Source organism: Herpailurus yagouaroundi, unplaced genomic scaffold (assembly GCF_014898765.1).
Source record: "Herpailurus yagouaroundi ecotype Mexico unplaced genomic scaffold, PumYag 379, whole genome shotgun sequence".
NCBI classification, from domain to species: Eukaryota; Metazoa; Chordata; class Mammalia; order Carnivora; family Felidae; genus Herpailurus; species Herpailurus yagouaroundi.
This window is the reverse complement of record NW_024412596.1, coordinates 705,126-717,159: the sequence shown is the minus strand read 5'-3', so window position 1 is coordinate 717,159 and position 12,034 is coordinate 705,126. Positions and strand designations below refer to the sequence as shown.

The 12,034-nt window shown below is 57.4% G+C and overlaps 2 protein-coding genes across 2 annotated transcripts; both read right to left on the bottom strand.

Annotated features, from left to right (window-relative positions):
• Window positions 1–436: 436 nt before the first annotated feature.
• Window positions 437–3,122, bottom strand: ZNF768 (zinc finger protein 768). The gene is made up of 2 exons (XM_040463231.1): window positions 2,821–3,122; window positions 437–2,529 (listed from the first exon to the last, which is right to left on the bottom strand). The coding sequence occupies exons 1-2, from the start codon at window positions 2,906–2,908 to the stop codon at window positions 953–955; spliced, it is 1,665 nt and encodes a 554-aa protein (XP_040319165.1). The 5' UTR covers window positions 2,909–3,122; the 3' UTR covers window positions 437–952.
• Window positions 3,123–7,207: 4,085 nt separating this feature from the next.
• LOC121022235 (zinc finger protein 764) lies at window positions 7,208–11,683 on the bottom strand. The gene is made up of 3 exons (XM_040463232.1): window positions 11,386–11,683; window positions 11,120–11,233; window positions 7,208–10,336 (listed from the first exon to the last, which is right to left on the bottom strand). The coding sequence occupies exons 1-3, from the start codon at window positions 11,579–11,581 to the stop codon at window positions 9,423–9,425; spliced, it is 1,224 nt and encodes a 407-aa protein (XP_040319166.1). The 5' UTR covers window positions 11,582–11,683; the 3' UTR covers window positions 7,208–9,422.
• Between the last annotated feature and the right edge of the window lie 351 nt (window positions 11,684–12,034).

The following is a 12,034-nucleotide window of genomic DNA, read 5'->3' as shown; positions in this document are numbered from 1 at the left end:
GGAACTGCACACACTCCCTGCAGTTCTGGTGATTCAGGGTCCGCCCAAAGTGATGGTTAGAGGTTCCCGCTGGGGAGAGGAGAGAGCGATGGAGATGGAACCCAGGCTCTAGGCCTGGATACGAGAACAGGGTCTGTTCTCTGGTCCAAGGACAGACCAGACCCTCTGTTTGGTAAGAGGGATATCCCACAAAGTTGAAGGCTTTCTCGCACCTCCCACACTGAGCCCCCTCCGTGTGCAGGATTCAAAGCAGGAGACATGAACCTGGGAAGATATGGGAAGGTCATGTCTCTGGGGCATCGGATTATAAGATTCTCGTGACACGTGGAACATAAAAGCACTTCCCAAACAAGGCCCTATGGCTTTCACTGTATAGTTGCCACCGAGTGTCTCCCACTGCCCAGGGCACTGTCCATACACACATTTTAAGGACAAGTCTTTTACCACATAAAGGTTTTTATTGAACTCAAATTCAGGGGCTCCAAAGCCTGAGGAAGACAAGGGAGGCTGGGGTTTGCACCGAGGCCCAGGCCCCACCCCAGGGTCCCACTCCCCACCCCACTTACCCTCACCCCTTCCTGACTCAACGAGGGTCTCAGTAGCTACCAATCTAAGCTACCCCGCTCTAAGTAACCCTCCCCCCTCCCCCCTCCCCGCCTAGCACTTCGCCAAGCCAGGCACCCACCAAGGGGCATGCTGCTGCCGAGGCCAGATCTCTGCTGACCTCTTTTCTGGATCTCTCCCAGAGCCTCCCACCGCCTGCTTGGCCTCTCTCCAACCCCTCTCCATAGCCCGTTTCCCATAAGTCTCCAGGGCTCGTGACTTCCTCCACCCTGGCCCTCCACTCCTCCAACCTCCTCCAGCTTTTCCACTATTCCTTCCAAAGGTTTCTCTAGCTTCCCGTCTCCTTCTCTTCAGCCCGCTGCCTCCCCACCCCCGGAGGGGTCCCAGGTCAGCGGCGGCCAGCTGCGTGGGTCCGCTGGTGGCGGATGAGGTCGGAGCTCTGCGAGAAGGCCTTTCCACAGTCATCGCACTTGTAGGGCCGCTCCCCGCTGTGGACCCGGTGATGCTGCAGCAGCGTGGAAGAGCGGCAGAAGCCCTTGCCGCACACGGCGCACCTGTAGGGCCGCTCGCCCGTGTGGGAGCGCTGGTGCTGAATCAGCGTGGAGGAGCGGTTGAAGGTCTTGCCGCAGTCGGGGCAGCTGTAGGTGCGGCCTGGAAGGTGGGTGCGGGCATGGATGGCCAGCACAGAGCTCTGGCCGAAGCGCTTGCCGCACTCAGGGCACTTGAAGGGCTTCTCACGAGCGTGGCTGCGGGCGTGGGGGATAAGTGCCGAGCGCTGCGAGAAGCTCTTGCCACAGATGCCACAGCTGAAGGGCCTTTGCCCGGTGTGCACCCTCTGGTGACTGCGCAGGGAAGAGTTCTGGCTGTAGCACTTGCCGCACTCGGGGCAGCTGTAGGGCCGCTCGTGGCTGTGGGTGCGCTGGTGCCGCAGGAGGTAGGAGCTGTCACCGAAGGCCTTGCCACAGTGCGGGCACTTGTAGGGCTTCTGACCAGAGTGGGTGCGCTGGTGGCGAAGCAGGTAAGAGCTGTCAGCGAAGGCCTTGCCGCAACGGGGACACTTGTAGGGCCGCTCGCCCGTGTGGGTGCGCTGGTGTTTGATGAGGTCAGAGCTCTGGGAGAAGGCCTTGCTACAGACCTCACATTTATAGGGCTTCTCACCCGTATGGATGCGCTGGTGCTGGATCAGGGTGGAGCCCCGCCCAAAGCTCTTCCCACAGATACCACAGATGTTAGGCCGAGGGCCCTGCCCACCCCTGGCCCGGCCACCCCGCCGGCCTGGCCCCCGAAGGGTCCCGGTTAGGCCCAGGGGATTCTGGAGCATCTCAAACTGGGGTGTAGCCAGTAGGGCCCCTGTGGGCATCTCAAAAGGTGGCCCTAGGGGCAGGGCCCCTGTGGGCTGCTCCCCAAACCCCTGGGTGAAGGAGTCCAAGGGATGGACTCCCAAGGGGATGCTCAAGGGATTCTTTTCCTCCGGATTCAGAAGCATCTCTGCACCTTCCTGAAATTTGGAACTTTGAGCTTCAAATTCAGGGCTTTGGGTTTTGAACTCAGGATTCTGGGGCTCATATCCTGGGCTCTGGGGTGCATATCCAGGACTCTGGGGTTCATATCCAGGGCTCTTGGGTTCATACCCAGGGCTCCGGGGTTCATATCCAGGGCTCTTGGGTTCATACCCAGGGCTTTGGGGCTCATACCTAGGGCTTTGGGGCTCAAACTCAGGGCTCTGAGAATCTGATTCAGGGCTTCTGGGTGCAAATTCAGGGCTTGGGGGCACACACCCAGGGCTTCGGGACTCAAAACCTGGGCTTTCAGGCTCAAACCTGGGGCTTTGGGGCTCAAACTCGGGGCTCTGTGGCTCAAACCCAGGGCTCTGGGGCTCAAGCCCAAAGGGTATCTCTTCGACCTCATAGTCCCCAGTGCCTTCTTGTTGAGACATTTCTTCTTCCTCATTCTCACTCACGTTGCCTGCAGGATCAGAGAATTACAGAAAACCCATATTGCGTGGGGCCTGGAAGGTCATTTGGTCCCAGCACTAGTTGTCACAAACCTCTCCCTCCTCCTCCAGCAGGGTCGCTGGCCCTTGAGCAAGTGCTGAAATTCCCACCTCCCCCTTAGCCGACCCAGGACATCCAGTCCCCGCCCCCGCCTCCTCCAAGTCCCAAGTGTCCAAGCCCACGGCTCTCTACCCCTCCCACGGCCCACAGCCCCCTCTCCCGCTCCCAGGCACGCTCCCCGGAGAGGCGTTCCCTCCCTCACCTTTGAGGGACCCTTCAGGGCTCCCCAGTTCATCAGGACTTTGCACATCCCCGGGCTCGAGGCCCCACGGCGACGCCTCCCGTTCCATCCCCGCCGGCTCCCAGTGCTGCGGCGGCGGCGATGGCGGACGATCCTGCGACCAGGCCTGAGTGCCCGGAGACCCGGGCCCTCGCCGCCCGCCTGTTCAGCGCCGCCCAGGGGACCCGGCTGCCCAGCCCGGGCCCCTGAGGCCGGACGTCTTGACCCTGGGCCTCTCCGGCCGGCCGGGCCCCTCCCCTACCCGCGGCCCCGCCCCCACCCACAAGATCTCGCCTTGCCCTGGGGCCCTCAAAGGCCCCCTTGCGTCGTGGCCTCGGAGATGAGGGTCTTCACGACTCGCCCTGCCGCCCCCGAACGTCGCTCCCCGCCCGCGACCCCGCCGTCTGGCCCCCCAGCCCGGGCTGGGCTGCGGCTGTCCGACCCCCTCCCCCTCCCGCACAGGAAGTGTCCGTCCGCGGCCAGTTTCCCCCGCTGGCTAGCGCCACGGCCTCTCTAGGAGCGGCTGGAGGTGGAAACTCGTTGGCATTAACCCTGGGCTGGATGGCCCCCGTGGTTGAGGTGGGGGATGACGGGGCGCCCTGGAGCCGGCGGCAAAGGCTGGGGCACTTTGTGTGCTGTGCCCTAGGTCTCCGTCCATCCAGGAGCCTATCTATCCGTCTCAAGAGCCCTGCGTCCGTCAGTGCCTGTGGCCAAGGGCGAGGCGACAAGCGAGACCAAGGTCAGCGAGAAGGAGCGACGCTTCCCGGCGCCAGCGGGGGCGGTGTCTAGCTCCCCTCCCCTCTCGGGCCTTAGGGTCAGCTCCGGCCGCGCCTCGGGAACCTGGACGGACTCCCCGTCTAGTGCTCCTGAGTCTGGGACCTCCCTCCCACCCCCAACCCGAACTCTACTTCTCCACATCAGCGCGCCCACCCCGACTCCTCCTGGCCCCCTCCCCTCTCGGTTCCTCCTAATCTCCACCCTACCCCCTCCGGGAGGGCTAGGATCGTTGCCAGGGAAACAGCCCCGCCTCCGGTTTCCAGAGACACGGCCTCTACCTCCCAGGGACTACAGCGATTGGCCGGTAGAGCTCGATCGTCCCGCCTCCTCCCTCTACACCAATTGCTAGGCAGTCATGGTCGCCAGGGAATGCGAGGCACCTTTCTGATTGGGTGGAGGGGGCGCAGGCTGGCTCCACCTACCCCCGCGGCCAGAAGCGCCAGCGGGCTGAGTGGGAGGTGCTTGGCGTCTGCCTTAGAGTCGGGCGTATGCTTTCAGAACTTTTCCCGCCCCTATTTACCTTTCATTCTGTCTCGCCTTTTTGAAGAAAGCCAGGGACCTGGAGACACACAACCTTCCTACCCCGGTCTCCCGCATACTTCCTTTCCCAGCACTTTCCTTTCTCCCACACGTTTCTGGTGCTGACAGGGCCAGTTGGCGGATCCTCCCGCAGAAAGGAGGCGGCTTTCTTTTCTATCACCTGCTTCTCCCTTCCACCTTCCCTGAAGTGGGATCCTTAGTCCCTAGTTCCTGGATTTTCTCACAGGGAGACAGGGATCCTATGGGAGTTACTTCCACGTGAGGGTGATGGAGTTCAGGAGAAGGAGAGAACCATCTGGCCTTTAAGGGAGCTAAGAACTCTCCAGTCCTGTCTGACTTGGGATAGAAGTTTGTAGAGGAAGGGAACCTGAGGAACACTGCCCTACGTGCAGCTCTGAATCAGGGAAAAAGTGACTCTGGAAAGACAACTTCATAGGATCCAATGCTTGTCCCTTTTTTTTTTTCTCTCACCCTTGCTGCTGAAACTATTTTGGTAGTGTTCTTGACAGTTGATGAGCCAAATTCTCTCTGTATGCATGATCAGGAGCCATGATTGTGTTTTCTTGTTGCCTTCTCAGACAAATGAAGGGAAGAAAGTGGTTAGGAGGAAAGATGGCATCTTCTATTCTCCTGAAAGAGATGAGAACAAGAATCTGGAGAATTCCAAGCGGTAAAAGCCTAGAGAAAGCAGGCTTACAAGTAGAATCACAATTATCTTCCTAGAAATAAAGCAGGAGTAGTTTCCCCTCCAGAGGAACAGCTTCCACCTCCACACCTATCCTAAAGCCTTTGGCAAGGATGGCTCACACCGCCCAGCACTAGATGGTCCACGTGGGCAGAATACACTACTCACGCACTCACACAAATGAGAACAAGTCTCCTTCATTAGACGCTTTTTCTCTGACCGCCAAGCTGCTTACCCACCAGAAAATTTACACAGGAGAGTAGCTGTTCCCTGCAAAGTGTGTGGCGAGGCCTCCAGCCACAGCTCTGAAGTGGTCCCATCGCCTATACTTTCCACAGGCCCCACGTGTAGCAGGAGTCAGGCCAGGGCTTCAGGCTCCTCTGGCACCAGCATTTCCCCATGGAAATTCAGTCTTACTAGTGCCTAGAGTGAGAGTGGCTGACTTCCCGGTAGGCTCCTCCAGTACCAGTCCTATCCATGCAATGGACCTTTGAGAAGCAACCAGCCATAGCAGTGAGAGGCTCTAAGCACAGGGAATCCTCTGATGCAGGTTCCAACTTGACCCAGCACCAACTAATCCAAGGCAGGAGTCCACAGACCTTATTCTATCACTGTGCCCTGGTGAGGAAGAGCTGTGTGTGTGTCCTGAATTGGGGGGGGGGGGGCACCTTGTCCACAGCATCATCCCTGGTGTGCAGCAGCAGTGGGGCAGAGCTATTGACTGTGCGGCCAAGGCTTATGGTCCAGCCAACTTGGCCAACACCCAAGCGAAGTTTCTCAGTGTGAGGGGGCTTCTGCGTGAACTGTCATTTCCCTGCATGCAACAGACAAGCCCTCTAAGAGGCCTTCTGTCAGATGCTACAAGAGATGCCCCTGTATTTTCAAGATTTCAGGTCCCCAGGAAAAGCTCAGCCATGGCACAGGCCCCTTTGAGACAAACAAAGAAAATGGGAGTCTTTGTATATGGCTAGGTCATCGTCTGACCTGACACATTTTGCAAAATTAAGAGCAGCTAGAAAGTAATGTTTTGCTCAGCACATCATTACCAGGCATAAGATTCCATCCCAGGAGATTCTGATTCAATAGGCCAGAGACTGGGGCGCCTGGGTGGCTCAGTCGGTTAAGCGTCCGACTTCAGCTCAGGTCACAATCTCGCGGTCCGTGAGTTCGAGCCCCGCTTCGGGCTCTGGGCTGATGGCTCGGAGCCTGGAGCCTGCTTCGATTCTGTGTCTCCCTCTCTCTCTGCCCCTCCCCCGTTCATGCTCTGTCTCTCTCTGTCTCAAAAATAAATAAACGTCAATAGGCCAGAGACAGAACCCAGGAAGCTAGCTACATTTTAAAGTTACTGCATGGGATTCTGTAGCAGAAAGGCCTTATTTTGAAAAAATTCTGGCATAGAGGCACCTGGATGGCTAAGTTAAGCGTCCAACTTCGGCTCAGGTCATGATCTCACAGTTCACAAATTCAAGCCCTGTGTTAGACTGTGTGCTGATAGCTCAGAGCCTGGAGACTGCTTTGGATTCTGTCTCCCCACCTCTTTACCCTCCCCCACTCGCACTCCCATCTCTCTCAAAAAATAAATAAACATTAAAAAAAAAAAAAAAAACTGCCCTAGAGCAGGTTTTTTGCTTCTTTGGCTTGTAAACATCTTTGCACATCCTGCTCCTAGAAAGATGCACATAAACATTCAAAACTGTTTAGGGGTCTTTAAAAGCTCAAGTCAATACTTGTCCTTATTTTACATGCCTTGGACAAGCTAGGAATGGGTCACGTGGTCATGACCTCGACCTTTCACTCTAGCTACGTGGATGGGGCTCATTTTGTCCAGTGCAGACAAGCATTTCTCCTGATGCACCAGGAAGCCCTAGGAAAACTGTCTTCCTGGCTTAAATTGTTCAGGCTCTGAGCCTCAAAGACCTGTGGTAGCAGAGAGAAAAGGGAGCTCCATCCCCGGTGGCGGTATCCATGCCAAGAAATGAGGAGCTGAGAACAGAGTGAAGCTGAGCCATAAGTTATTTCATTACACTAAAAAATTGATTAGGAGCGCCTGGGTGGCTCAGTTGGTTAGACAGCCGACTTCAGCTCAGGTCATGATCTCGCGGTCCGTGAGTTCGAGCCCCGCGTCAGGCTCTGTGCTGACAGCTCCGAGCCTGGAGCCTGCTTTAAATTCTGTCTCCCTCTCTCTCTGCTCCTCCCCTGCTTGTGCTGTCTCTCTCTGTCTCTCAAAAATAAATAAATGTTTTAAAAAAAAAATTTTTTTAATTAGATTAAATGGTGGAACGTTGGGTCACAAAGGCAGGAAGCAGAGGAGCTGGGTCTGGTTTGGGGCCCCTAAGCAAGCCTTGCAAACTTCAAAGCACTCAGAGAAAGTAGCAATTATGGTACCTTTAATTGGTAAGCTGCGGGCAGGGTCCAGATCTGGCTTTGAAGCTGAGCTGACAACTGGTGTTGCAGGCTGGGCTTTCCCCAGGCAGTGCTGAGGGTTTAGGCAAGGGAAGGGTTGTACACTGGCTTCTCTAGGGAATTAAAAGCTGATACAAATGTAGCTCCTGTTGCCAAGGTGCTCTTTTCACTTCACGTCCCCCTTGTGACAAGGTGGCGCATGAGCCAATCCTCCCAGTAAAATTTAGGGTAAGTCAGGTCTTGGTGGGGTCCGATTTGAAGATTAAGTTGGAATCAAGTTGGTTGATTACTTCACCTGAACAGTGTCTTTTCACCAAATTTTCTACCTCTTCCTTTACAACAAATCTGGTTTCTTCCTAACGTAGGCCAGACACGACTGGGGCTGAGTTGGGTGAAGAAAGCAAGTGCATACAGGCTAGCAGAAGACACAAGACCCTGGTATTACTCCTTGAGGTGAAGGTGAAGGGTCATCCTGGCCAGAGGCAGGTCCGCTCCTGGCTGGCTGCTTCATCACCTGGGCAAGGCTGGACTTGACCACAGAGGAACTGGTAGTAGATGGATAATGGAGTCACAGGTGATACAGCTTGGGAACAAAGATGAGCACGGGTCCCTAGGCTGCTAATCCCACATGTTCCTGGCCTGACCCCTTTGTTCATGATGGGCAGTACTTAAAAAGGAGAAGAGGCAAGCTTTGCTTCTGTTTGCCCTGGAACTCTCATCTTGGGCTGGTTTCTCTCTTGCCTTGTTCTGCTATGTGTGTTTTGTCAGTCGTCTTGTGCCTGGGCTTCACCGATACTGGGTTCCTCTGTCCCTAGTCCAGGTCATTGCTTGGGAGCCATTATAGGGAGTGAGCAGATGCCTCCAGAACCTTGGCTGAGACACTGGCAAGGAACTCAGGAGTGCTGTGGTCAAGATAGCTGTAGACCAAGAACCCTGGAATATCACTCTGTATGTGACCTTGGACAGGCTGTTTGGCCTCCCCCAGTCTCAGAGTCCCCAGATGAAAAAAGGATGGAAAAGCCAAGATCCCTTCCAGTTCAAAAAGATGACGAAGCCCTCCTTGCTGGCTCGAGGGTGGCTTAAAGCCTGAGCAAAAGGGCTCTCCCAGGGTGACCCGAGAAAGACTGGGTCTCTTCAAACACAGGAACTGCCAGTCAGCTGAGAGTCCTACCGTGGCCTGACAGAGATACCACGTGGTCTGGGGCAAAATATACAATCCTGACAGCCTTTTCCTGGACTGTCCTTTCCAAGCAAGATGGTTCCTTCCTCGGGTGGTTATGAGGACAAAATGAGTTGACGGACAAGACAGTACTTTGTAAATCAGAGAATGTGATACAGCAAACATCTGAAATAAAGCCTGCTTTTACTTCTCTCCTGCCACCCTTTCACATACATGCTACCTGCATCCCTGATTCAGGAGAACATGAATGCTGTGCACCGGTTTGCAAACTCAAATGACTAGAGGAAACCAAGAGGTCATGTAAAATGAGGGGGAAATGCCAGATAAAGAGGGCCTGCTTTACCCAGGGGCATGGACAAGTAATGACAAGTGCCAGCTGATGCTAGTCAGGAGGTGACATGGAGTGGTGGGCGTGCTGGACAGCTGCTCCTAGGCTCCTGCCAATTGAGGTTTCGTGGGAGCGCAGGTCAAGTTGCCAAATCTTTGGATTTTTCAAAAGAGCCCAGAAACCTGAATTTTTGCGTGCAATATCCTTTTAAATCTTAACCAAGAATTTGGGACACTTGAAAATGCTGGCTGGGCCAAAAGTAATGTTTTAAATGTTGCTGCGAGCCAGATTCAGTACATGGCCATCAGTTTTTAAGCCCTGCAGTAAAAAGACAACGGGTAGAATAAAGTTCTCTTCTACCTCAATCCTCTTGACACGTCTAGGCTGAGAAACGGGCCTTTTCTTCCCCCACAGTGGATGTCTTGTGGAAGTGCTTACCTGAGCCCTAACTCAGCAAAAGGGGCTTCTAGAATCTGGGAGCAAGGTGTCAACAGATCAAGCTTGTGAAGGCCTAAGATAAGATGGTACTCGTCCCTCAGGTCCACCTCTTGTCCAGAATTCTATGACCTCCCTGGAGCTGCCACAGAGGTTCAAGCCCCTGAGCTAATCCTGGGCCTCAGGCAATGCCTAGACCTTCACCCTTTGCCTTGCCATCTTACAGACCATCACCATCACCCACACTCCTGGAATATTTCCGGGTAGTGCTGGAAGCCCACAGGTGGGTCCAGCTCCCCTTGGCCAGGGGCCAAGGGCACAGGCAACCCGCCGGCACTCCGGCCCCTGTGCCCTCCAGCACCAGGCCTATGGACCCACTGGTGCTTGGCCATGGCTGACTTCTGGCCAAAGCACCTGCCACACTGAGGACAGGGGTAGGGGCGTTCACCACTGTGGGTACGCCGATGGGCTGCCATTTCGGAGCTCTGTCGGAAGCAGCGCCCACAGTCTGGGCACGGGTAGGGCTTCTCGCCCGTATGGGTGCGCACGTGGCGCCGAAGGTCTGACGCGTGGGCAAAGGCACGGCCACAGTCCGCGCAGGGGAAGGGAGTCTCGCCACTGTGGACCCGCTGGTGCTGGTAGAGGGCAGAGCTCTGGCTAAAGCAGCGGCCGCAGTCGGCACAGCGGTAGGGCTTCTCGCCTGTGTGGACCCGAAGGTGAGTGGTGAGGGCAGAGCGCTGGGTGAAGGCCCGGCCACAGTCCAGGCAGCGGTGGGGCCGCTCCCCACGGTGGATGGCCCGGTGCTTGCTCAGAGAGGAGGCCTGGCTAAAGCCCTTGCCGCAGTCAGGGCAGCAGAAGGGCTTCTCACCCGTGTGGGTGTACAGGTGCTCCACCAGGGTAGAGCGCCAGGCAAAACTCTTCCCACACATGTAGCAGCCATGACGCTGGTCTGCCCTCGGGACAGGGGGATGGGCACAGAGTGGGGGGCGACCCCGGCGAGGTGCCTTGGATGGCTGCTCCAAGCCATAAGGGAGCCCAGCAGAAGGGTGTTTCAGAGTCGTCAGCCCAGCAGGCCGAGCTTCCGCAGAGAGGATCTTCTCTAGTGCCTCAGTCCCTTCTCTTTGTCCTTTCTCTTCCTTGTTTCTGGAATCTGCTGGGAGGTAAGGGGAGAGAGAGCTCAGACTCTGGCTTGTCCTGGTCCTTAAAGCCAAACCCCAAATGGTGACAGAGAAGCCTCTTAGATACAGAGCCACCTTCTGGACCCACCACTGCTGCCTCTGGGACTCGGCTCAGTACAGGCGGGGAAGCTCAGAGTGACACCTTTTCCTGAGCTGCAGAGGACAGAAAAGACGCAGAGACAAAAAAGGAAGGAACAGGGCACCGTGCATTCTACCTCAGAGTTAGGGAAATGGGGGAGGGGAGGACATTTTTGCTGGATCACGGAGGAGGAGTGGATGTTTAAGGATGCCGTCCAGGCAGCAGGAACAGTACAAGAGAGGGATGAATGCGGCTGGCGTTGACAAGTACACAGGGACAGGATACGGTGCAAGGATGAACTGCAGAAAGAAAACAATGGAAGCCAAGAGAATGGAGACGCCACAAAAATATAACCAAAAGAAAGAAAACTGAAACAAAAGGCGGCAGAGAAGCTAGAGGGTAGGAAAATGGCAGGAGGGATGATGTGAAGCTCAAAGGAGCTTAGGGACCAACGAGTGGTGAGGGGCACAGATTCGCTGGAGACGCAGGTAGGCAGGGTCCTGCAGCCCAGCAGGACTGGGCTGAACCCGGCAGCTAGGCTGAGGCCGGCATGGTAACCTCTGCTGGGAAAGCAATTCAGGGAAGAAAATGAGGAGCAGGGTAGGTGTTGGCACAGGGGAGCAGGATGGGTCAGGCCCAGAGGAGGTCCCAGGAGACGCAGAACCCAATACTTCACCTGTGTCTGCTGCCGTCAGACACTCTCCCACCTCCGGATCCCGGGCATCCGGGCCCCACAGGTCGGCCTCTTCCTCCACCCAGGAGATGAGGGCTGGCTTGGTGCCTCGGAACCCTGGGGGAGGAGAACGCAAACCCCACGCTGCCGGGAGGCCCTCCCCCTGCGGTCCCGACTTCCCAGACCTAGGGCCTCCTACTGCCCGAGCCGGCCCGGAGGCCGGGCGGGGTGGGCGGGGAGGTGGCCCAGGCGAGCAGGCGGGGCCTCACCGAGCGCGCCCAGGTGGCCGTAGGTCTCCCGCATCACGTCCCGGTACAGGGCCCGCTGCGCGGGCCGCAGACACCCCCACTCCTCCGGGGAGAAGTACACGGCCACGTCCGCGAAGCACACGGCGCCCGGCCTCCTCCGCTCGCGCCCGGCAGCGTCCGGTTCCCCCACGGGGAGCGGGGCCGGAGGCGGCGCCATGGAAAGTGCCGGGTCGGGGTCCGGGGAGCCTCCCGCGCCAGAAGCAGCCTCCGGGCCGGGGTGCGGGCCGGAAGGCCGGGAGCGCGGCAGCCGGCCCCTCGAGGGCCCACCCCGCTGGCCAACGACCAAGAGCTGCCAGCCGAAGGGACACAGACCCTCAGAAAGAAATGGCGGCAACGCGCCGCGCGAACGTTGCTCCTACGCAACCGTGCCCAGATGACGCCTCCCCCGGGGTCTCCAGGTGGCTTTGTCCTCGAGCCCTCAGCCAAAATGGCCGCGACGGCTACAAATGCCGGTGAGGGCGGCCCGCTCCGCCCGGCCCACGGAGGGGCGGCGGGCCACCACTGCCCCGCATCGGTTCCCGCACCCGTCGCGCCGGGAGGCGCAGTCTCAGCCCCGCCAGGGTTTGCAGAAGGCACGGGCGCGGCGGGAGGTCCGGCCTGACCCCGCCCG